Source organism: Salarias fasciatus, chromosome 20 (assembly GCF_902148845.1).
Source record: "Salarias fasciatus chromosome 20, fSalaFa1.1, whole genome shotgun sequence".
In the NCBI taxonomy this organism is placed as follows: Eukaryota; Metazoa; Chordata; class Actinopteri; order Blenniiformes; family Blenniidae; genus Salarias; species Salarias fasciatus.
In genome coordinates, this window is record NC_043764.1 from 25,635,406 (window position 1) to 25,659,659 (window position 24,254).

The 24,254-nt window shown below is 44.0% G+C and overlaps 1 protein-coding gene across 1 annotated transcript; it reads right to left on the minus strand.

The window, feature by feature from the left end:
* Positions 1–12,286: 12,286 nt before the first annotated feature.
* Positions 12,287–17,512, minus strand: dclre1b (DNA cross-link repair 1B). The gene is made up of 4 exons (XM_030118642.1): positions 17,174–17,512; positions 16,475–16,640; positions 16,198–16,380; positions 12,287–14,799 (listed from the first exon to the last, which is right to left on the minus strand). The coding sequence occupies exons 1-4, from the start codon at positions 17,366–17,368 to the stop codon at positions 13,661–13,663; spliced, it is 1,683 nt and encodes a 560-aa protein (XP_029974502.1). The 5' UTR covers positions 17,369–17,512; the 3' UTR covers positions 12,287–13,660.
* Positions 17,513–24,254: the final 6,742 nt, after the last annotated feature.

Genomic DNA, 24,254 nt, shown 5'->3' on the forward strand with positions numbered 1-24,254 from the left:
TAGATTTTTATAGGCAGTGGTGCAACCAACCCTTTCTCAAGATACTTAGTTTCAAGTAAATCTCCAGACAGCATCTTTTTTTCTAAAATCATGGAGAACGTTGTCTATTCATCGCTAAAGCTCTGTCTGGATGAAAACAATATCCTGGAGGTTTTTCAGTCCTGTTTTAAAACTCAGCACAACACAAAGTCAACATTGCTCAGGGTTTTTCACGACATCTTTCCGGCCAATAGTTCTAGTGACTACATGGTTCTTGTTCTGCTGCATTCAACACAATAGATCCTGACAGTCTGGAATCCCTGGTGGGTATCAGCCGTCATCCCTTAGGTCCTGCCTGGCAGACAGAACCATGTGTGTTAGCTTTGCTGGTTCAGAATCGTCCTCGACTCCTCTTTCATACGGGATCCCACAGGGATCAGTCTTAGAGCCACTGAGTTTTTTCTCTTCACTGACCCTGGGGTCCATCCTTTGAATACTGCTTTTCCTTTCACTGTTATGCAGATGATACCCTGATATATGTCCGGTTAAAGGAGAAAGAGGCCTTCCCATTGGCACCTCTGTTGATATGCCTCGATAATATTCAAGTCTGGATAGCAATGAGCTTTTTAAGTTTTAACAAAGAAAAAAATCAGAGGTGATCGTGTTTGGCCCCATGACTCCTGGGGAGCAGAGGGAACACATAACTCCTGTTCTGGTTTCCCTCCTTTGTGCATTTTAGATTTCATTTTGAGATTGTTTTATTTGTTTTTAAATCTTTGAATGGTCTCTTCCCACTGCTGCTTCATCTCTACTTGATCAGCTGATCAGCAGCTCCTGGAGGTACCGAGGTCCAGACAGAAGCTCAGAGGGGACAGAGCTTTTTCTGTCGTCGCCCATTAGTTGTGGAGTGAGGTACCCCAGTGTATCAAGGACAAGCTCCTTCCTTCTATTTCGAAAACTAATCTGAAGACCCATTTTTAGTCCTTCGCTTCTAACCCAGCTTGAGACTCTGCGCCTCTTTAGTGTCACCATTTTATTGTGTTTATTCTATTTTTATTATCTTATTTCTCCCACTTTGTGCTTCTGGGTTTTAATGTTTATCTACATGTGTGCATCATTTTGTCACAGCAGTTGTCAGGGTTGATGTTTTGTCTTGTGTGTCATGTGTTATTCTAACTCTGTCTCTCGTTTCAGGCTCCTCGGTTTCCCCTCCTCATGTGTGATTGCTGTTCCCTCCTCTAATGTCCTTCACCTGTGCCTCAGTGTGTGACTGTCGTCTCCTGGCACCTTGGCTTCATAAGGAGCTGTCTTTATGTGTTCTGGTCTTTGGTCCGTCTCTGTTCCTGCCTCAGTGTTTCTGTGTTTTCTGCCTCAGCTTGTCTGCATCTTATGTTTTTTAGGTTCTTATCTCCTGTATACTGCAGCTTCTCAGTGCCCTTTGTGGACTTTGCCCTTTCTGAGCTGTAGACTTTTTTGGGGGGATTTTTGGTTTCTCATAGACAATAAAATTAGTTTTGCTACAAACAGCGGTGCCTGGCATTTCAGGTCCTCCTCCCCTAACCGTCACATAACAGCAGTGGTTGTTTTTAAAATGCTCTATAAATACACCTGAGAGCAGGTTGCATGAGTAGGATCAGTAATCAGGATGGTCAGGAGCTTAAAAAGATTGCAGTGCTCTGAAGTGCTTTTAACCTGCTCAGCGGGGTGAGGAAGGGAGGCGCGCAGAGGCTGTTGCCTCTCTAATCAGAGATCATGGTGGACTGCAGCTTGGTGTTGACCTGGAAAGTAACCAGGAGCAGATGTCTTCATGGTATGTCACATCACTGCCAGCACAGCCCAATTAAACCAGCTTCAGCTTCAGCTTCCAGCAAGGTGAGCTGCCTCGAGATGACTGGAGGAGGGAGGAACAGCAGCTATCAATTTGTGCAGCCGAAGACAGATAGCTATTTGTTCTCGGATGTGGGTTTGGGCTTAGTGGGAAGAATCATTGCAGCTCCTACTCCTCACTTCTCTCTTTAAGTATATGGTATATGGCTCCTTCGGAGAGCTTTCTGCTCTGCGGTTTGAAATGAACTCCTCTCACCTCTGGGCTACAACACAGGTCTCGCTCATGAGCACAAACCTACTCTCCACTCCAATTCAATAACTACCATTGTATTGCCTATAAATCATAATTTAGCCACGGATAAGGAATGATATTAAAGGTATGAGTGAGTTTTCAGAGAGCGGTAATGGAGCCCGAGCGGAGCAGTGGGTGGTTTCTTATTACCTCCCACATGAGATAATGTGCCGGCGATGTGTCAGCTGAAATAGCCATTCAGTCTCAAAGAAATGGTGAGAGAATATTTTAATCATTGGTTCAAATTCAGTAAACGACACACAAACACACAGACTTTCATCCACATGTTCGTTTTCCATTTAAACAAAAGGTCACAGTGGAGATTTGCAGCTTAAAGGAACCTTGAAATTAAGTTTCTGCCTTCAAGGAAGAAATTAAAAATAACAACAGCAAATAGAAGATGAGTTAATGTGCTGACCACATATTTTAATAACACCAGCAAATGTGAAGTGGCGAAGAGCTGAGTACCCTGACGCTGAGAGTGCTGGCTTCTCAGAGGGGAGTCCGAGCCACTGAATATCATTACAACCCGGCTGAGGGAGTCTTATTTACTGTTTGCTGCATGCTGGAACAGCCTGCTCCCCATAAAAATGCATTTCCATTACAGACAAAAACAACACGAAATTGAAACTGTCTGGGTTACTTTGGTGATTTTATTTGATTCTTTATGCCGGCACAGACCAGAATGAGGAGGTAAATAATCCAGTCTGAAAGGACGAGACTGAAGGCCAGCACAATTTTAATTGCCTGTATTCTAAACAGACCACCGCCTGAACAGTTTCAGAAGATAATAAGAGATGAAACTAGTTGGTTTCACGCTGCAAAAATAATTGCCAGCAATTGTTATGATCCAATAACGATACAGGCTTTCTCACAGAAATTTAAATGCAGTTCTTGGTGTTTCCGTCTGACCTTGAATTATTTAAAAATAGCAACTTAGTTCATCACAAACACTCGCTGTTCAGTTCCAGATGCCTGTGAAGGAAATGTTTTGTGCCTTTCGAGATCCACTGTGATGTGAAAGTCACAGTGCAAATATGTAAATGATGAATAACACTGAGTATTGTTGAAATTCTTAAGAAATGTCACACTGTTCATATGTTTGGGAAAACAGTTGTTCAATAAACACTTATTTTGGAACATTTTCAGAACGCACTTCTTCTTATTCACACTAAAACAAAAGAAAATAGCTGAAATTGCCATTAACTATAAGTTATTGTGCCATGATTGTACTTGAGATCAGACTGAGGTGGCACGCATGAGCTAGAGGAACGCCATGCATGCAAAGGAAGAACATGCAAACTTCACACAACCAGGTCTCAAACCAGGGACTTTCTCTCTTTCAGGTTGGACGGCTAACCCACTACCATGCGATCTTCACATAGCACATTCTACAGATAAAATAAATCACATTAAATCTGCTCTGCTGAAAACCTCTGCGTTGTTCTCTGGGGCCAGAATAAACAACCTTTACATCAAATTGCCTCTTAATGGAAAATGAACTTGCAGAAATGATCAGATTCAAGCTTTGTTATTGCACAGATAAAACACCTTCCCCTGGTATTCGCTCGGCTCACTGGGTGTGTATATGGTAAATCTCACAGGGTGAAGGTTGAATTTAAGAGCATCAGATGCAAATAAAATGGGTGTTAAGTCTGCAGGTGCTGCCAGGAGCCATAAAGCATCTCAGCGGTGAGAACTGTTCTCTGGTTGACGTCTGCCATTTAGCATCCAGCTGAAAAGTGAACACAATGCTCAGTTTGACTAACCTGTCAAAAAAGCTCGGCGGATTTAGAATAAATGAATGTAGTTGCTGGTGTCACTTGCTCTCATAATAATTCCTACAGTGACAAATGCTCTATTTGCTGCTGCCGTGCACTCGGCAGGCATTTTTCTTTACACCTTAGACTACCTCGACGAAAGACCTGCAGTCTAATCTCAGTGGCGGTAAGAGAGGAGGAAAGAATACATGTGAGAAGGAGGAGATGACCAGGAGGCAAGAGGCTTGTGGCGACCTTAAAAAGACGAGAAAGAAGAGAAGTGAAAGGGAAGGGAAGCTGGCAGGTGGGAGAAAGTGGAGGGAGCGGTGGCTGCAGTGGGGAGTAAAGAAGATTAGAGAGCACAGAGGTGGGAGAAGGAGCCGAGCGAGGAGGAGAGACAGCGGGAGGGGGGGGGGGGGGGGACGGAGCCCCCAGCCGGGAAGCACTCTCCTGAGTCACGCGTGAGCATCTGGATGTGGGCCTTTGTAATCCTGACACTCCGCACCATGGCCTGATGGGATGCCGACAAAGAGACAGTGATGACTGACTGCTCCTCAGATAGAGGGAATAAAAGAGGAAAGTGTTTCTCATTGTGCAGTCTCTCTGTCCCCGATTGAGGCGCTTCGCGAGTGAGACAATGCAGTGGATGAATGAGATCAAAGGCTGCTCTGCTCTATTTTCTTGAGACGCTCAAAAGCTTCATAAATGCTGAAAATCCTCAAAAATATTTAACAACATGCATCAGCACAATGAGCTGATCTTGATGTGTTTCCAGCGCTTTGATGAATGTGGAAAACTACCAGCTTTAATGATGAAAAAGACTCGTTGAGTCACAAAACAGCAGCTCCAGTTTCTGGAAATAATTGTTTTTTTTCCGTCATTTGGATTTGGCAGCTTTTCTACCCTCTCTCCAGTCAACACAGATGTTTTTTTGAGGAATGTGCTCAGACTTATCCCTCTTACTCCTGCTCATACTGTATTTATCCACTCAGAAGACGCACAAACACTTGCACAGTCACGTAGATGTGTATGTGCATGTGTGTGCATGTGTGCAAACTGAAATAGCTGTAGACTGCGAGCAGAAAAGATAACAGCCTCTGCTGCTGTGTGGGTGTGACACAGCTCAGCTTCATCTTCGCTTCCTCTCTGCGACAGTCTGGGAGAAAGGGACTGAGAGAAATCTCCACAAAGTGCAGAAGCCGGTGGCTCCTCTTGTTGTGTGTCCCTCCCCGCCGAAAGTCCTGCTCTGTGCCTCTGATGTCTCCGAGCCGCTGATTGTCTCCCACACAGCTCCGTCAGAGAAGTATTGTCTTTGAGGAGCTGCGAAAAGCAGGCGCACTCAGCGTTTCTGCACATCAAAGTGGGAATGAAATAAGGAAAAATGGGTTTTCTCTGAGCTGCGAGGTGAAAGAAAAAAAAGCCTCATCAGTTTTGCCTACAGGAAAGTCCTGCGTCGAGTCGAACTCTCTATCGAGTTGACAAGCTTGGTTTAATTTTTCTCTCCTCTGCTTGCGGACCAGTGCGCTCGCCCAAAATGTGACGCTTCACTGCGGCTGTGAGGACTCCTCCTGCATCATGGATGAGTGTTCCTCTGAAACCCCTGAAACCTGTCCCGAAGTGGAAATATATTCACCCCGGTCCAAACCCTCTGTTCCTCTCAAACAAGACAACTTCAACAACAGCAGTTTGCAATAATTTCAGGGTCAGATCGGTGCTGGTGGAGTTCAGCGGGAGCTGTCCCTGGTGCTGAAAGGCCACAGACGTAATAAGCTTGGTTATTGCAGTGATGTGGGGGGACAGCTGAACCTCAGGGGCAACTCTGCAGCTAACATAAATACATCCGCACACTGTTAAACTTGAACTTTACATGCTGTGTTTTTATCAAACATGTATTTGAGGTTGATGGTGAGATACTTGGTCTCATGCCAAATTAAACCAAAGATTAAAATCTTTGACTTAATGTTGGATTTTCTAAAGATTTCATAGAGGATAAAAAAGCACGACTGTTTGTTGGTCTTGGTAAAAGGTTAACAGGTTGCTGCCTAGAAGATGTTCATGAACTCAAAATAAGCTCAGCCAGGTTTGTGGTACATCTACGCTGTCAAACTCGTTTCCGTGCACGGTCCATATGCAGTCTCATTTCATCTCGGGTAGAAACGCACCAGGCGAATAACCTTTGAATGTGATCTTTAAACTTTTTCTTTGTTTTGGGGCAGATTGTATGTGATGAAAATGTCTTTTGGCCAATTTACACGGCTGTATATTCAAGTGAAAACACAAAAGTTTTGTTGTATTTTGGGTGTCTGTTTTAAAAGACTAAAGTGCTAAAGTGTTCAAAGCCACTGAAAACACAAGTGCTCGAAAAAACGCTCCAAATCCATCATGGCGTAAAGGTGCAAAACTACTCCCAGTCCATTTTCTCCTTGACTTTGTAGTTTTAGAGTTGACAGTCACTGTAATAGCAATTCAGCTTGGTTGTCTGTCCATATGAATATTATCTTTATTTAATGTATTGTTTTACACACACGTGTGTGGTTTTATTGATCTTGACACTGGTTAGTCACTAATTTATAATTTAGTGTGTGATTTTCTTGAAGTGTTTCTTTTCTGATTAATCTTTTAATCACAAAGGAGGAAAGCGTTAATCGATCCTATATTGTGACTAAAACTACTTCACTAGCAGACCTAAAAAAAAAAAACAAAAACTGCAAGTAAAGATTATGCTGACAGAACACACAAAAACAAAAAAAAGGAATACAATTTTTAAAAAGTATTGCTCTTTAGTGATATTCACTCCAGGTTTTATAAGCTCTTACTCTGTCATATTTCCATGCCGAATCCAGAAGTATTACCTCTTGGGTGCACTGAAGTTCACCTCCACAAATGCACTTATGATCACAATACGCAGTAGCACTGGCTTTAAGGCACAGGGACGCAGCTGTAAACCAAAAGCTGTCGCAGTCTTCACTTCATGCTCAAAAACAGCTTGTGCTGCTGAGAGTGGTGACAGCTCGATGATTCCATCTGAATATGCAGGGAAAAAAGGAATAAAGTGAGAATAAAGTTTTAAAAGGTTTAGGCAGATGCTCAGTCTCAGACATGTCAGTCTCCTGTTCTGAAAGGGGAACGGTGATGAACAATCCATCCATAGGGAGCAGTTTAGAGTTCAGTGAACAGACATGGAGGGGAAGGGTGTTCCAAAGTCTGGGGCCAACCACAGAGAAAGCCCTGCCCCCCCTGGTTTTAAGTCTGGCCCCAGGCACCAGGAGCTGGAGCCGGACCTTGGATCTCAATTCGCACGCCGGTGTATAGATTTCTGTACTGTGGATCCAGCTCAATCACAGATTTTAAAAACAAACAATAAAATCTTAAAGTCAATACAAATATTAACAGGGAGTCAGTGCAAAGATGCGAAGATAGGAGGAATGTGTTCGTGCTTATTGGCCCCAGTTAAAAGTCGTGCCACAGAGTTCTGGACTAGCTGCAGATGAGGAAGGGCTTTGTGGCTGACTTGAATGGAAATAAAAGTGTGCACGATCTGCTCAAGATGAAAAAATTAGTCCACTTTTGATGAAAGACAAAGATGATAAAAACACCATTTTAAAACGCTGTTGATTTGTTTATCAAATCTGAGAATGCAGGCAATAGTGATTCCAATGCTGGTGACTTCAGGACGCTCAAACTCTGTGAGGGGTCTCAGGTCAATGAGGACCCTGTCAGACACCAGAACCTCAGATTTTTCCCTGTTGAGTTTCAAAACCTTCTGGGAGAACCAAGCCTTTACATAGGCAGTTGAATAAGGCCGTCAGGGGGGCAGTGGCTGTGTCCGCTGCGAGATATTTCATGATTTTGTTTAACAGATTAACTCATAGACTGGTGATGATTCTTCCACATTACATCCGCCTCCTCGCTGTTTTTATTACCTGCATTGACCGTTGTCAAAAAGGCTAAAGGTAAGGGCAAGACCTCTCCAATTCAGTGCCGAAACCTCCTAAAACTGACAGCATTTTCAAATGATAATCAATCAATCAATCAAGCTTTTATTGTCATTTTGGCTGTCAGCAAAAATGAGAAAACGTTTGTCCAGGAGAATACAATGATAACACATTCATAAGATTTTGCCCCAGTTGGAAAATGTGAAACTGAGGCATCGAGAAAAAACAAACTTGACAGCAGTAACTCATTTGTTGTTTCTGTTTGATGACTAAAGCTCAGGCTTACTACATCTACACATGTCTTTTTTCTTTCAGTTGTAGTTTCTGACTCTTGAAATCTTGAGGAAAATGTGAATTTAATACAAAATGTATTGCATAACTGTTCCTTTAGCGGAGTCACGCGCTACCAGAATTTGTTCTTTCATAATTCATGGTTTCTGAGAGCCTTTTCTAAACCATCAGGGGTGAAACTGCATCCTGAACTTTGACAGGATAACCACAAACAATAGAATTGCTGCATAGGACTGCAATTATCAGCCATCCCAGCTCCCCAGTGTCGGATGATGAAGGCTCCGGATTGGGAAAATGCTGCAGATGAGGAGAGGCATGCTGTATGAAATAAATGTAATCACTGGACAGGATTAGATGGGGAAAGTGAGAACAAAACATGAAACAATGCAGCCATTGTTACACTCAGTCCTGCAGCGAAAACAAGTTACAAGTCATTTTGTCCTCTTCAAAGACAAAGACGGTGCAGTATTGAGTCTGCAGGCCGCAATCTGGGACTCGCCGTGATTTACTGCTTTGATACCTAAAAAAGAAGTTTGGTGTGCTCGCCTGTCATGTGCATTAACTTTGTTTTATTTGTGGCTCTTGAGGGGAACTGATTCTCAGTCCCTGCTAACACTTGAAAAATGAAGGAGGAGCACTTTCTGTTGCAGAGCAATAAATTACCCAGCTGCATCTTTTTCTTCTTTTTGTGCAACACTTGAGCAAAAAGAAGGAAAAGATGCATTGATTCTGAGTGAACGCAGTTAGTATGCACCTGGCTCAGCAACTATTTCAGTCAGAACAACTGTAATCTATCAGATGAATCGAGGAACAACTGGAGACTTTTTCTTTTTAATCATATCATCTCTCTTAATGGAAACACTGGCTTGAATTGAGACTTGAGTATACTTCAGAATCCGTGTCGTTCTTTAGGCAGTTTTACTCCGGGTAAGAGGGCTCGTCCTCGCAGGTGGCACTGTCCTCATGATTCCCACTTTGAAGTAATGGCGTGTGTGAGGAATCCATTACTTTAGCCCTAATACCCTGCTGTGATGTTTGTGGGGGTACGTGACACTCCATTTCCTTTCATTTCCTGGCTTCACTGCCGGGCTGTCATCGTCTCTGTTTGTGATGGGACACACACACACACACACACACACACACACACACACACACACACACACCCCAGCCCCCTGCATGCACTTGCACACAACAAAATGTATTATATTTTAGGCACAAACATGTTTTCCATTTTTACAAGAACTCAGTTCAAAAATAGGATTCGGCGCTGCGGGAAAAAAAAAAGGCAAGTTTGTCTTAAATATGCAGAAGTTTTGATGCAAATTCAGTCTCGGGCGTTGTCTCGTCCTGATTACGATTCAGCGAGTCTCTGGAGGACGACAGTACGTCCCCCCCCTCCCTGCCAAGACGGATTACAAATGGCTATAATCTAAACCGTCATCTGAGTGCAGTGAAACAATCCATCCGCAGCCTTTCCTCCGTCCTGAAATTTGATTTCTCGGTTCCCCCGCCGGAGTCCCAGAGCCATGAGCAGGACGGAGGCGCAGCTCGCTTTGACCTCTGTCCAAGCGTCCAAGTTTCCCTGAGTCCAAAGTCAATGGTGTGTGAGTGTGTGCACGAATGGGTGAATGTGACTGATGCGGACGTTGGCTGAGCAGCAGAGTTGAGAATGTTTTAACTTTTGACAGACAAACTTCATTCATTTTTCATTCTTAAATCTTTAAGCCTTTGGTGCTTCATCTCAATCTCAAAATATTCTTTTATGTCTGCGCATTTCTGCAACATTACTCAGCAAACAATTGAATAATTTGGGGATAATAAGGAGATTACACCATAACAATAATTAGTTGCTACACTTCTCTATTAATTACTTCAGAAAAGCTCCACCTCAAGCAGCTACAACGGTAAAATTTGCTCCCCACACATGATTACAGCAGTAATTATAATCCAATGATGCAACGCATCACACCAGATAAAAAATTCAATAGTTTCTGTTGTTCCTTCTCCGCGGCTCCAAGCGCTTAATTTCAAATGAGCTAATGAAAGTTGCATTCATGTGCAGAGTCTCGGGTTAAATGTTAAATTTCCTGACTCATTCTTCCAGCAGAAGATAATACAGCCTTATGACACAAAACTAAATTAATGGTTTTCAACAGAAATATGCCACACATAGAGTGTCCAGTCAAAGTCTCCTCCCTGGATCACTTTGAGTATGAATGTATTAAGTATCCCAATATCTTGCTGGAAAGTAAACTCAGTAAACTGCTCACAAAGGTCAAATCCAGTGTTGCTTTTATTCACTGTAACAAAACCTGCTTTACACATTCAGCTTCTGGTTAAAAATGTAATTTCTCCCAATCGAAGACTATGGAAATGTAATCTACAAGATCGGCATCACAGCACTCTCCTGTACGAGCGGGAGGTTATTTACCGGACTGCTATCTGCTTCGTGACTGCAGCTCCATTCAGCTCTCAGCACTTCCGCCTGTTTTCCCCGATAAACTGGACGGACGGACAAACGCACCGGTTCCATGTTATTTCAGAGGACCGAACACAGAAGCATGGCTGCTATATCCTGTTACCTTAAACTGCAAAACAAGAGTGAATAGGTAGCCTGCCATACACAAAGAGAAAGTGAAAGTAATGCTTGATTTACATATAAATTAGTGAAAGGCCAAACAGAGAGGTGTGGTTCCAGTATGAGTTTCTGCAGAGCCCTAAGTTATGCGAAAAAAAAGAGAGGAAAGCCTGACACGGGGAAGGACGAGCAACAAAAAAATAAACCAGTTTTAGTATTTCCATTAAAAGTGTATCATCTATCTAATCATATATTTAAAAAAAATAATACAAATTAAGAGCGTCTGAAATGCCGGAGCGCCAGAAGAGAAAGATGAATCGGTCACAAAGAAAGAAGCTGTGTAGCAAGAGAGCTACGTCAAACATGGCTGCACTGAAGAAATGAACGAAAACAGAGCTGAAAGCATCTTTTGTGGTTAATAACAAAACAAAAAAAAAAACTGGCAAATGAGAGTTTGAAACTGCAAGCTGAAGCGGCACCGGTCCAACAAACACTTCGAGACGGAGCATAAACACAAAGACTTCATCCTGAGAGAAAAGAAACTGGATTTCACATTTGGCGTGTTCAGAAGTTCCGTTAACTGGTTGTGGTTATTGAGCAGGCTGTGGTGGTTTTGGTGGCGGTGATGGGGTTGAACATTTAAGTTTGACATCTTCACAGTCACAGTAGTATTTTTACTCCGTGGTGAAGGCTGAGTGCCTCCTGTGCCATCAGCATCAGCCTGCATCCTCCTCCTCCTCCAGCCGGCCGCCGATCACTCATCCTGTACGACTCCTGGCGGCGGCCTCACGGCCCTCCGACGGCGGCTTTACGGCGTCACAGCACGATGCCTCTGATTTCTGATCTCCACGCTGAGACCACTTCTCAAACGCCCCACATAAAGCTCAAGGCTAATGGGCCGTGCGATGAGGGCACGTCCAGAGAAACCGCTCATACAGCTGGACCGATTCTGCTGCCTTCATATGACTCACTTTGCAGCTGTGCTTGAACCTGCTCCGTGTCACATTGTTATTTCGCCGTTCCTTGTCCATCTTCCATTACCGCGGTGCCAGTCTGGTGCACCCTGCTCCGCTGGGGTGCAGGGTTTTGGTCCCTGAGGTCTCAGGTGATGCTTCATTAGCGGATGGAGGGTGTTGGAGCGGCAGGCGTCACGCAGTGCTGCAGGCTACCGGAAAGGGCAGACAGCAGGCCCCGCTCTGCAGTCCGGCTGTGCGGCACGTCTCAGGGCTGGATTCCTCCCATAACCTGCCCCAATACTGAGACTGCTCTAAAAATGGCTTTACACCCCCAAAAATATATTATTTCTACACTCAGTCACAGTGTCCAGAGTGTAGATTATATGACCATATATTTTAGCTTAACTGTGAACAGGAAAACGCAATATCCGTCAAATAGTTCATCTAATTATCAAGAGGACAAAACCAAAATTATCTGAATTTGAAACAAGTACCGGCATCTGTTTTGTTGTTGTTGTTTTTTTTTTAACTACTGCCACCTGAGGGAAGAGAAACAGCGCTGCACCAGAAAACACCTCTGAATATAAAACCTCAGCCTGTTGAGCAGATTTCAGATGTGCGAATTTTTGAGGCACAACAAAGAAACACTGAAGAAAAAGTGCGATTTATTGAGGAAACGAGTCACTCACAATCTTGTTTTAGCATCGATGGGATACTTACATGGTGCACATGAGAAAGGTTCACATCAGAAAAGGAGACAGATCCAAACACCACAGCTCAGCCGTCACATCAGATCAAAACGTCACGTGACGTTAAAACGTCGCAGACAGGCAAATAACAATGAGCTGTAAACCCGGTTTGTGTGTAGCTGGTGAAGTTAGGAGAAGTTAGAAAAAGGTCACTTTGTTGTTTGAGCCGCTGATCTCTTGGGGACAAACTGAATGTTTTACATGGTGCTCTGGAAAAAGATGAAGGACGGTGACTCAAACACTGCAGGTGATCAGTGAGGACGGAAAAGAAGGTTTTTAAATAAAGGAAGAAAAGAAATGATTCATATCCAAGTATATTCACCAGCTGCCTCCAATATCAATATTCTTTTACAGACACACACACGATTAAAGTTTGAACAGGTTTTGGTAGAAATGTATTCTTCCTCTGTGAGCTTCAGTGATTATTTAAGTTTAAATGTGGAGAAAAAAAAAAACACTATTTAAGCAGTAGTGCAATTTGAAACAGAAACAGTACTATAGTGCCACCTGGAGGACGAGCAATATATTATTGTTACACCTCCTGTGCTCTTGATCAATACTGAATAGATCAGATCTGTAACGTGTTTGACTTTAGTGTCATTGATCTGTCTGGAACTGCAGACTGAACAAAACAACACCACTACGTGAGTTTCACAACGAACTGGAGACAACGACACGTCCGGCTTAGTGCATAACCAAAACCTTCAAAAACCTGCTGAACAATCACGTCAGAGCTCCAAATCTGAAAAAAAAAATCCAATCAAAACAACCACTGATTGCTGGAATTAGTCAATGAAACTTCACAAATGTAACGGCGAAGGACAGAACTCTGAATGATAGAGGCCATTCAGGCAGCAGCAAAACAAACTTGGCTGAATTATTATGAGAGAAAACATTAAGAGGACTGTCGGTCCAGACAATCCAGGCAAACAGTGATGAGCCAAGCTGTTCCTCCATCATCCATCAAGTAAAACGCCGCTGAAAGAACTGAAACATAAGGCCATCGTCTTAACGTAACGACTGAGACACGAGCAAAACCAACGGCAGATTGAGAAAAAAAACAAAGTGACTCTGAGACGTCTTCTGATTCTCCAGCTCAGGCGGACTCCACAGACTGCAGCAAACACAAATACCACTTTGGTTCAATTTGGCAAATACTCAAGCAAATGTGGGGAAAAAAAAACAACTAAATATCAGTTCCTTTTTAAATAGGATGAAATTACTTCACGCCGATCGAGACCCAACAGAGTGTAGACAGACAGTCTCTCGGCACAGAGGGACACGAACGGGTTTCTAAGAGAAGACGATGACAGAGGTCGTCTTGCTCTGAGGGGTGAGAGGATGCCGCAGTACGAAGCTCCTGGGCAGGAGGCCTCGGGGATTCATGTCCTCCTTCGAGAAAGGCAGGTTCTTCAAAAGGCCGATTTCCAGCTGCTCTAAACGACTGCGGCGCCGCTCAGAGGAAGAGCTGCTCTCCTCTTCGGGGTCATTCTGACCAACCCCGCGGTGCTGGCTCACGTTATCCCCGTCTGACGGGGAGCTGTGGCTCCGCGGCGGTCGGTGTCCATTCTGGCGAACGGCTTTCATCTGGGCTTCACTTTCAAAAGGCCGTTTTGTGGTTGTGCTATTTTTCATCTCAACACAGGAAGAGCTGCTGTGGCTGAGCTGACCAAACTCTGATACCGTTTCATCGGACGCCGTGCGGATGATATCAAGCCTCCACGGGTCTCCGGCGGCTTTCCTGCTTCTGTCTGGAGAGATGTTTTTGCTGAAGTCCACCAGGATGCAGTCGGAGTCGTCCTCGCTGCTGTCGGTGTTCATCTCCTCTTCCAGCAGCTGCAGACAGTCGGACCGCACGGCGTCCGGACTGCACGCCTGACCAGGGGAGTCAAAGATCACTCCTCTGGGGGGGAGCTGCTGGACGTGCCTGCGATGGAGGCGAGCGCACGCCGAGGAGTCGAGCCTCCGCTGCTCAGGCTGCCCCAGCATGTAGTTCCTGACCGACTCGGGCACCAGGACTTCGTGGCGCTTCCTGCTGGGGAGCAACGCAGCGAGGCCGCCGGGCAGATGGCTCGCCAGCAGCGGCACCACGGAGGCGGGTCTGAGCGCGGCGACGAAATCCTCCAGCTCCTGGTAGGACGAGTGGTCCGAAAAGGGCACGACGTAGACGTCGGGGTGGAAGGAGACCAGGGGCCTGCTGGTGGGGAGGATGGCCAAGGTGGGCTGCTCCCTGTTCCACTCCCGCAGAGCGGCGGAGCAGATCTCCCACTGCTTGACGGCGCGGATGCGGCCGGCGCCGGGCTCGGTGGTGAAGACGTCAGGCAGCTCCAGAGCTCTGAGGGTCTCCATCCTCTCCACGCTCACCTCCACCCAGGTCTTAAACTCCAGCGCCAGCTCCAGCAGCAGCGACTCCTTACCCAGCGCGTACAGACCTGCAGGACGGAAACAACCTGTGTCATCCAGCAGCAACCCTTTGTTCTTCTGAAGCTCAGCTGTTATTCCTCACCTCCATCTCTCACGGCAAATTCAAATTGATTCCTATAGCAACAAATTCAACACGGTCGTCTCAAGGCAGAGAAAAAAAAATCAACTATTCCAGACGAGCAACCAGGGAGACGAAGGGAGGCATGAAGTCCCTAAACAGGAAGAATCCTGCAGAACCAGACCCAGAGGTGGAAACTGTCACCTGGACGGGGTAGGAGTGGGGATTGTTGGGAGAAATTCTGGTCTTTGTGTTTGACGTGCACATTCTCGTGCACTGGCTGTTTGGTAACTATGTGTCTGCTACTTGGTGCACTAACAGCTTGAGTACTTTTGGTTTATAGACCAATAGTGAAAAAAGCTGAAAATAACGGCATGACAGCAATAGATTTCATCCTACAGAGATGAGCTATGCAGAAATCAGAAAAAATGAGCTATGTTTGTTCATATATATATATATATATATATATATATATATATATATGTACATACTCCAGCAAACATCAAATCTTCCCCTCCTAGATTACCTAATATGGCAGACTCAACATTTCACACTTATCAGGTTTGGTCTGGTTGAAATATTTTATTTAATAATTATATTAATATTAAACGATTCTCACAACAGCCAATAACTGCAGTTAAAATGTCATAAAGTTTTTACATTCCACCATGCAAAAACCACAAAAAAGTATTTCTCTCAGTGCTGAAATTAAATCAAACTAAAATAAATCATCGGAGCAGCAGGAGCGCTTCGAATGTTAAAGTGTCCAGTACAACAGTCTCATAACTCAGTAATAGAGATTAAAGCTTGTGGACACAGCGGCTCCTCAGTCAGCTGCTTTTTGTTTTTATTGTTACATAGCTCATTCCTGACAGCAAAGTTGTAGAAATAAAAGTTTCACATAAAGTGCAGTCACTTTTTTTTTCTTTTCAATACTGTCGGAGTCGATTCAGTCTAATCTTCAGAGCTCTGTGCATCAAGAGTTTCTACATTAATGTGGCCGTTTGTGGACGTATTAATGCTGCCATCTCAATTTCAGTCGACAATTTTTATGATGGCGACTTGTGAATGTGTAAATCAGGACTGACAAAGACATTCTACTGTTCAAATATTAACCACAGGTCGTCTGGAAGGAAACGGACACGGACTGTGTGTGTCTGTGAAGATGATGCATCCTGCAAAGAAAATAGCGCTTACAGTGTGAGAATTATGCAGCAGGATGTGATCAGAAGAGGCGTCCAGCAGAAGATTAGCTCACATCTGTTGGTCAGGTGTTAAAAAAGGCCATGTGTGAGCAACAAAGCAAAATAGAAGAATGTGTCTCAAAATAAATGCTTTAGAAGCTCACCGATGACAACAGCGTGGTGGGGATGGCTGCGAATGATCTCTTTGATCTGTTGTGTGGCTCGCTGTCTGGTGGGCAACGTGCGGTTGGGGTCACAGTTGGTGTCATCCAGGTACAGGACATCGATGGCGGTGTTGGTCTGAAAGCACGGCTCCCGCAGCATTGAAGGGGTGTATCTGAAGTCACCTGAGGCGAGGAAGGCAACAGAAAAACATCCAATATTTATTATTTCCACATGAATAATATCAGATGTAGTTTGAGTGAAGAAAACAAAACTGACCAGTATACAGGATAGTGCCAAAGTAGCCTTCGAACAGGAACATGACCGCTCCTGGACAGTGGTTAGCGTCTATGAGTGTGACCGTGAGTGTCTCCTTTCCAATGTCATCCAGCGGGAGCAGGTGTGGCTCACCCAGCTCCAGGGGATGGATCCACTTTTCTTTCACCTATGTCAGAATTAAAATCACATCACATCCACTTCAGCTCACAACAAACCCCCAATGAAGTGCTGGTGCCTTGCAAAGAACGGCTAAACAGTGTGACAGCCACGTGAAGATGCACGTTAGTGTGACGAGTGGAGCAGTTTAGTGTTAAATCCTTCAGGTGATGCATCTGCGAAAATATTTCTCTTGAAACACTCTATAATATTGGCTTTTAACTTGATAGAGCTGGAGTAAGCATGCTTTATTTTTATCTATGTTAAAATGAATCTGTGCAGGATTGTAGGTGTTTTGGATGAAGTGGCTTCCCTGCTAATTGATGATCAACGTCTTCCATGCTCCAGCAAACGTTAAAAATCTGACAGAAATCAGTAGTTGACCTGTCGAATTCCATTGTATGCAATAAATGTTCAGAATGTTGTATCTTTTGTGGGTCCTATTTTTAACATCTGCTACTTGTCAGCAGCAACAACGGACGGTAAAGGGAGAGGGTCATCAGCCAACAGGGAAACCAGGCAATCCGAAACAGCGGTCCTCACCTGCAGCTTCAGCCGGAGCAGAGAGGCGGTGATCGGGGAGCAGTAGATGGGCCTGTCGCTCCAGGTGGAGCTCAGCCCCGCCGTGTGGTCGCTGTGCATGTGGGAGAGGAAGAAGAGCCGAGCCCCCGTACATTTGCGGACCTGCCAGAAGTCCACAGCCAGCGGGGTGTGCGGGATCACCTTCCCGCAGGACATGGTGCCCGGCTGAGCTCAGCAGCTGCTCATCGGAACGTTTACAAATGGGCGTATAACGCGTCGGAGCAGCCTCCGGGATCCTTATGAGTCGTCCAGTCCTAATATTTTAAGTGTTTGTACATAAACAGAGGCAGTGACGTTCCTGTCACTGCCCGCCATTTCTGTTTTTAATATAGCGCTTCTTCTTGGTTTTCTTTTGTCCGCCGTCTGTGCACAGAGACGCGCCACACTGCCCCCTGGAGGACAACCTGCAGGACACTATCATAGCAGGTGAGCAACCAATTTCCCCCAAAGGTCACATGAAAAATTAGCAATTAACTTGAATTTTGCTCAATAAGAACAATCTGTTGATAAAACGCAGTTTAAAACATTATTTTAGGATCTACCGTTGCTTTGTCAGCATCACCTGTTTTATTTGAAAACCACAATTACGTTTTTTCCACAATTTCAAGTTCAGAAAATCTAAACTTTTTTTAATCAACTTATCTTTTCCCCATTTAGCGAAGCCAATAATAGTGGTAAATTTCATTTAATTCATGGTTTAACACTGACACCAAAAAAGGCTGCCAAGTAAAACTAAAATGTTTCAGTTCCAGCTTCCAGAGTCTATTCAAAATGTTTAGAGTTCACATTTGCCTATTTAAGAGCATTCTTACCACATGTGTGAGTTTTTCAGGCCCACAGGTTTCAGTATTCCTCTCATTTGAACTGATGAATGTCAGTTGAATTGAACAGAGAATCTCTACACCCTACCTCCCAATTATCTCCCTCTGCCCTATTATTTTGTCTTATTATTCAGTCCCAACCAGAACAGCAGAAAGTCTCCACCTCTGAGCCTGGTTGTGCATGTTTCCTAAATGAAACTTAAATGAAGTAAACTGTCTTGCTGTGAATAATTTCAATATAGAAATTAGATTAGAAAACAACTAAAGTTATCATATATCTGGAAATGTTTCTGTTTTGTGCTCCGTGGATGTATGGCGTAGTACAGGGATCTCTGACCCTGCACCTGGAGAATCCTTGTCCCTGTTCTGGATGTTTAAGCTCTCTCCCTGCTGTGGCACATCTGGAAGACACCTCAAACTTGCAGGACTGGAGCTCTCCAGGCTCCATGGTCAGGGTTGGAGATCATTAGTGATCAGCATGTCCTCTGAGCTTGAAATTGTTCATGCATGTGGGAAAGTTGCAGGGTTTGTCTGCTTCTTTTCCTGCCGTCACCCACGGTCAGCTGGTGTTGGCTCCAGCTCCCAGAACTCTGGGTTGACTAAAGATACAGACAATGAATGGATGGATGTATCTGATGCAATCCGTCCTCTCAGCAACCGATCTGTCTTGCATGTGCTTTCAGATATATTGCTGCAACTTTCACACTGTGAAAGATCTCTGACTGAATAAAGCTTTGTGTGTTGACTCTACATAGATTTTTTTTAAACGGTGGCTTTGGTGGTGACACATTTAAGGAGTTAGAAACTCTCAACACCTTCATTGCAAAGTGAGGGTTTTGACTATCACCTTTTTTTGTGCTTGTTTGAAAGTGAATGAAAAGAAGTCTGTTTGTACCCATCAGGTAATAATGATCATCACCTGGCGGGGATATGCTTCTTATGAAGCCTAAAATGAGTTAAAGAACATCCAAATCTGTCCTACAAAGGTTGGAAACAGATTGTTGGAGACAGATTTGGGTCACATATTACACAATATGGCAAGATTCAGCATTGCAACAAAACAAATCAGCAATTTTTCCTCCAGGTAAAGATTTAAAGACAGATTGAGCTTTCAAGATGAGCCATTTAAGCTGTTTATTTTAAAAAATTATAAAAGCAATGAAACAGGTGAAAGCGCCTCGATCCATAAAGAAATGGTTATGAATATTAGTGCAGCAGATGAACAGCATGTCTCTTCTCTCTCTCTCTTTTTCTTTGCTGCAGGAAATCATGATCAACATTTGTGAGGAACAATTGTTTGCTCAAAGATTAACTTCACAATAAGAATCAGCTTTATTGCCATTTTACAGAGTATAATGAGACTACACAAAACTCTCATCTAATAACAATAATAATAATAATAATAATAATGATAATAATAATAATAGTAAAGTTACAGATTATTGTATTTAGCGAGGTAACTGATTAAAGGAATGTGTATGTTTTGCATATTCATTGGTCTTGTAATTTGTTTACAGAATCAAGCATTAGAGAAAAAATACACCCTGATTTACAACAAACTGAAACTCCCTTTCAGTAGAACTTTACAAAAAAGTAAATAATATTGCAGTAAATACTGGAATTGAACACAAAGCCCACACAGTACCGAGAATCATTCATGTTCAGCCAGACATTCATCTGAGGAAAGTCTCTCCTGGAGTGAAGTGAAGGTGAATCCACCCTCTGCAGGACTCTGCTGGACAGATTTAGACAACTAGTGCAATGTTTTATTATTGAATGACTTAATGAATGAAATGAGAACTTTTTGGCTTTATAGAGAATTGATTATTCAGCATTGACAAGTATAGTGTCGTTTAACAGTAACTGATGCATGTCCAAAAACATTTGAAATTTGATAAACTGCAATTACGATGTGCACAAATCACCGGATGTTGTGGGGTTAAACTCACTGTTGTGCCATTATTAATCGTGATGTGAGGAATGAGAAAAACAGTGCTACCACTGGATAAGAGCCACTAGATGGAGCCAATAGAGAACAAACGGCTGTGCCACAGAGATTATGACCTGGAAAAACTGTAAAGTGAAAATATTATGCCAGACTCTGAAACAGCAGATTATTTTCCCCTCGTGTGTTTTCTTCACATACTTATTTTCTCCAGCATGAACCAAAGAGCGGAGTGTATCCAGTACTGTTCACCTCACACACCTCACACTGGATGATTTATTGTTCCTCCTCTTCAACCTCCGCCATTGACTCATTTGTCAAATCTCGTCCCAGTTATTAGAGTATCTGTGTGTTTGTAATGTTTGTTTTGTGTTATTTGGCTCCAGCATACTGTGGAGAGCAGGTAGGACTAAATGGGGGCGTTGCCATGGTGACGACAGTCCCCCACTGTAGCTCCCCACCCCCATCCCTGCGCGCCACCCATTTTTCTGGATTATACCTGGGATTGCAGCACACACTCCTCACTTATCACACAGCACGTGCGCGCTCCCCGTACCCGGAAGCACATTAATCACTGCCTGCTTTACAGTCAATTATCTCCCCTCCGACGTGCACGTTCAACCCGGCTGCTGGGAGTCAGATACGGCCTTGTTACCGCTCGCATCTATATGCTCTGTGAAGAGCAATTCAGCGGGGAGCCCCTCAGATCATTGCTCCCAGTGTGAGATGACTTCAGGTAATTCAGAAAAGATGCAGCGCAATTAATTGCGACGTTGCTCCCTGTTCACTGGAGATCGGGTTATTTACAGAGGAATGATGAATAACTTCGCAGAATAAAAGATGTTTCCACAAAGGTGCAGTAAAACATCAATTGCGTCTCATATTGTCATGAAACTATAGCCGGATAAAGATTAAATAAAGGCACATTCTCACAATCCTTTTTATATTATTGCATATAGAGAACAAATGACCACAATATGGGCACAGTGACAGGAATAACAAAAAAAAGCAGAGGCCCTGTTTTTTTTTCATGAGGTCAAAGGTCGCTGAGGTCAAGAGAATGGCTTGTCTCTCCTGTCATGTTGCTCTGCAGAAAAAAAACAACTGCTGTCAGACAGCAACAGTGATGCTACAAAAGCAGATGGCCCCACAGTCTGTGATCTGACACCGCCATTGTTGAAAGTGAGGCGTTAATTCCTCCATATACTCTTTTACTGACCTTGCTGTGCCAACGTGGCCGTTGTACTTTCCCATATGCTGCTGACTAAATTGACTTTTAAGTGGTTCAAATTGTTTGGTCCACAGCAAAAAGGAAGAAAATCAGTAATCGTGACATTTTTTTATTTTCAAATCCAAAAATAGTCTCAACCAAGGCTGTTCAGTTTTTCTTTGTTTTTTCTTTCTTTGCCATCATTATCAGCTACACGAGAATAAAGAGCAGTGGGAGTCTGTCTCTCTTGGCTTCATTCATCTGAGTCAACACATTTGTACAGTCAGAGGTGATGGCGGCTCGTGTCTTACATCCCCCCGGGGTTCATGCAGAGGTGCCGCACACACACTCCTGCAGGAGATATTTATGGACGTGTGTGAGAAGCCGAAAACAGTCCTTCGGAGGGTGAGAGCCAGTCCCTGGCTAAAGCAAGCTGGTGAGAACACATGTCTTCATTTTGGCAGCAGCTCTCGCTTATTCCATCTGCCTCTCTTGCTTTATCTCTCTGTCACTTTCTTGTTTTCCCCCACACTCTCTGTCTCTCCTCAATGATGAGTCTTTGTTGCATTTTCTTGACGTTATCCTCTCCCACTGTGTCATCCCCAGTAGGGTTTCCACCATCTCTTACTTTGTGCTCTTGCAGCCCGTCACTTCTGACACTCGCGCAATACCTCTGCTCTGCAGCGTGACTGCCGTCGAACCCTCTTTTACAGTCTTTTGCAGCCACCTCGTTGTGCGTTCTGTTCCAGCTGCATGTGTCAGAGGTGGAGAAGCTGCGAGGACTCTCCAGCCGTCGAGCCACAAAGTGTTGCTGATTGCCCACTCCGCTCATCCGATTTGATTACCCTGTTCATCAGAGTGTCAGTGGGGATCGGAGCCACGTGTGAGGCTCACAGTTTGGCGAAGACTGGCGGAGGGCACAGTTTTAGGGTCTGCATTATGTATAGCAATGTTCTTGTGGCCTGCTGTCACGGCAACACTGCATGCCGAGAGAAAGATGGCTCTAATTGTCTTCCTGGAGGGCTCCCAGCGTTGTCCGGTCTCTCTCGGTAAGATGCAATTGTGGGGAGTATCAGAGTGGCTGAGAGCTTTCATAGAGGTTGCAATCCTAATAAGCATCACAGGAGCCAGAGGGCTGGAGACAGTCATTAATTCTCACCATATAAGTGTTCAAGCAAGGCCCCAGTCAATTTGTCAAACGTATAGTCTTTAATTAAAACCGATAGAACCTGTGTCCCTGAAGAGGAAGCTAAACAAACTCTTCAACTCAGAAGAGGAAATAACACCACTGAACAGGCCTTTGATGTGTGTTACTGTGACTCATGGTGTCAGGAAATAATTTATTGGTATCAATTTGTTTTGTGCAGCCTTCACGTGTGCAGAGGTAAACAGCTCAGGCAGCTTCGACCATGCCGACACTGTAAATGAGTTTTGTGTGCTGTATTGAGTTTGTGTAATGTTGTGTGTAATAGTCTATTTGTTTCTGGCACAGACATGTCTACTGTCCATGCCCTCAGCAATAAGGAAACACTCTCAGTTAAAAAAAAAAGAGAGAGAGGAGATGTATTGACGTCTCAGGATTTGTGGAACTTTAGCTGCCGCAGACAGGTTTGTTTGCCTCTTGTTGTCCCCCACACGACTCGTCCTGTCAGCTCGCTGACAACTCCTCATAAATGCGCTGTCAACAAGAAAACCAAGCTGAACGTCATTTTGTTTTTCCAGATGAGCGAGGAGGAGGAACGTGAGCATCCGTCGCTCACGTTCATTCATGTAGCTTCAGTCTGTAACATGCTTTGCTTGACTGGTTTGCGGTTGCGATGGCAGATATTCGCTTTGCGTGCCAGGTCTGTTGACTCGCTTCTGTCAGCCTTCTCGGGGCAATATTTCACAGAAGCAGTTTGAATGCGGAGTGTAGCACTAAATCGTATCTAGAAGAGTGATAAAAGAGCTAAAAGAGATTCTTTCTCGCTGTGAAAACTGTTATTGAAGACAAATGACTGGAATGATTAAAGAAGGGCAGCTTTCTTCACACAAAAAAAATCCTCCTATACAACCAGGAAAAATAGGTTTTCAAGACGCCTGCTGGCAACTGATTCAAAGTGAAAGTACAAAATTGATCATGATCCGGGCACCACTCGGTGTGTGCTGTTTAAAAACCAATCATTGTGTGATAGAAGTTGAAAGAGCTCCAGACAGACCTTATTATTTTACGTGATGGCAGTAATTTTGTTTCTTAACAGATGTGCCACTTCTATAGAAATGCTCATTTCGTGCCAGTGGTGCGCCGAACGCTAAACCATAATAAAAGAGCTGATGAATAATTGATCAAAAAGGCCCCAAAGAAACGGGACTCACAGGACCTGCAATATGCTTTAGTGTATCAATGTGCATGACAAATTATGCTCTTGCTCATGATTTAGCAAAGTGCTCCCCACGTGCATAATGCATGTGTGGAACTACATCGCAAAGGGATGCATTTACTGCACAGACGCTGCGGACACTTCCATTATCAGTTCAATTCTAAAGGTGTGTTTACTCATACAAACCAGTAAAAACCCAAAGCCTGTGTTTTGTGTTTTGGGGGTCTGATTCCACCCCCAGAGCCGCTGAAAACACAAGTTTTTGAAAACGGCTCCCAAAGTGAAACTTTTCGACTCCAAACCTCCAAATCTGTTGTTGTGTGGATGAGTGAAAACTGTTCTGGCTAGAAGATGGAAGCACCGTAATGCACGTCATGGTCTCATTAATTGTTCTTCTACAAATGCAAATGTCATGACTCTCAGTCCATTTTCTCCTGGAACCGGGGAGTTTTAGAGTTGAGAGTCACCGAATTTGCACGGCGTCTGTCCGATTGTACTTACGATTGTTAATGTGTAGGGTATTGTTCTATGCCTGCATGTGTGTGTGTGTGTGTGTGTGTGTGTGTGTGTGTGTGTGTGTGTGATTTCAATGCAAAAACAACCACAGCACCCACTAGTGGCCCAACATGAAATCAGCATCATTTTCAGTGTTGTCAATACATCGCAGTGTAAACACAAAACTTTTCTGAAATGAAAAATCCAAAAA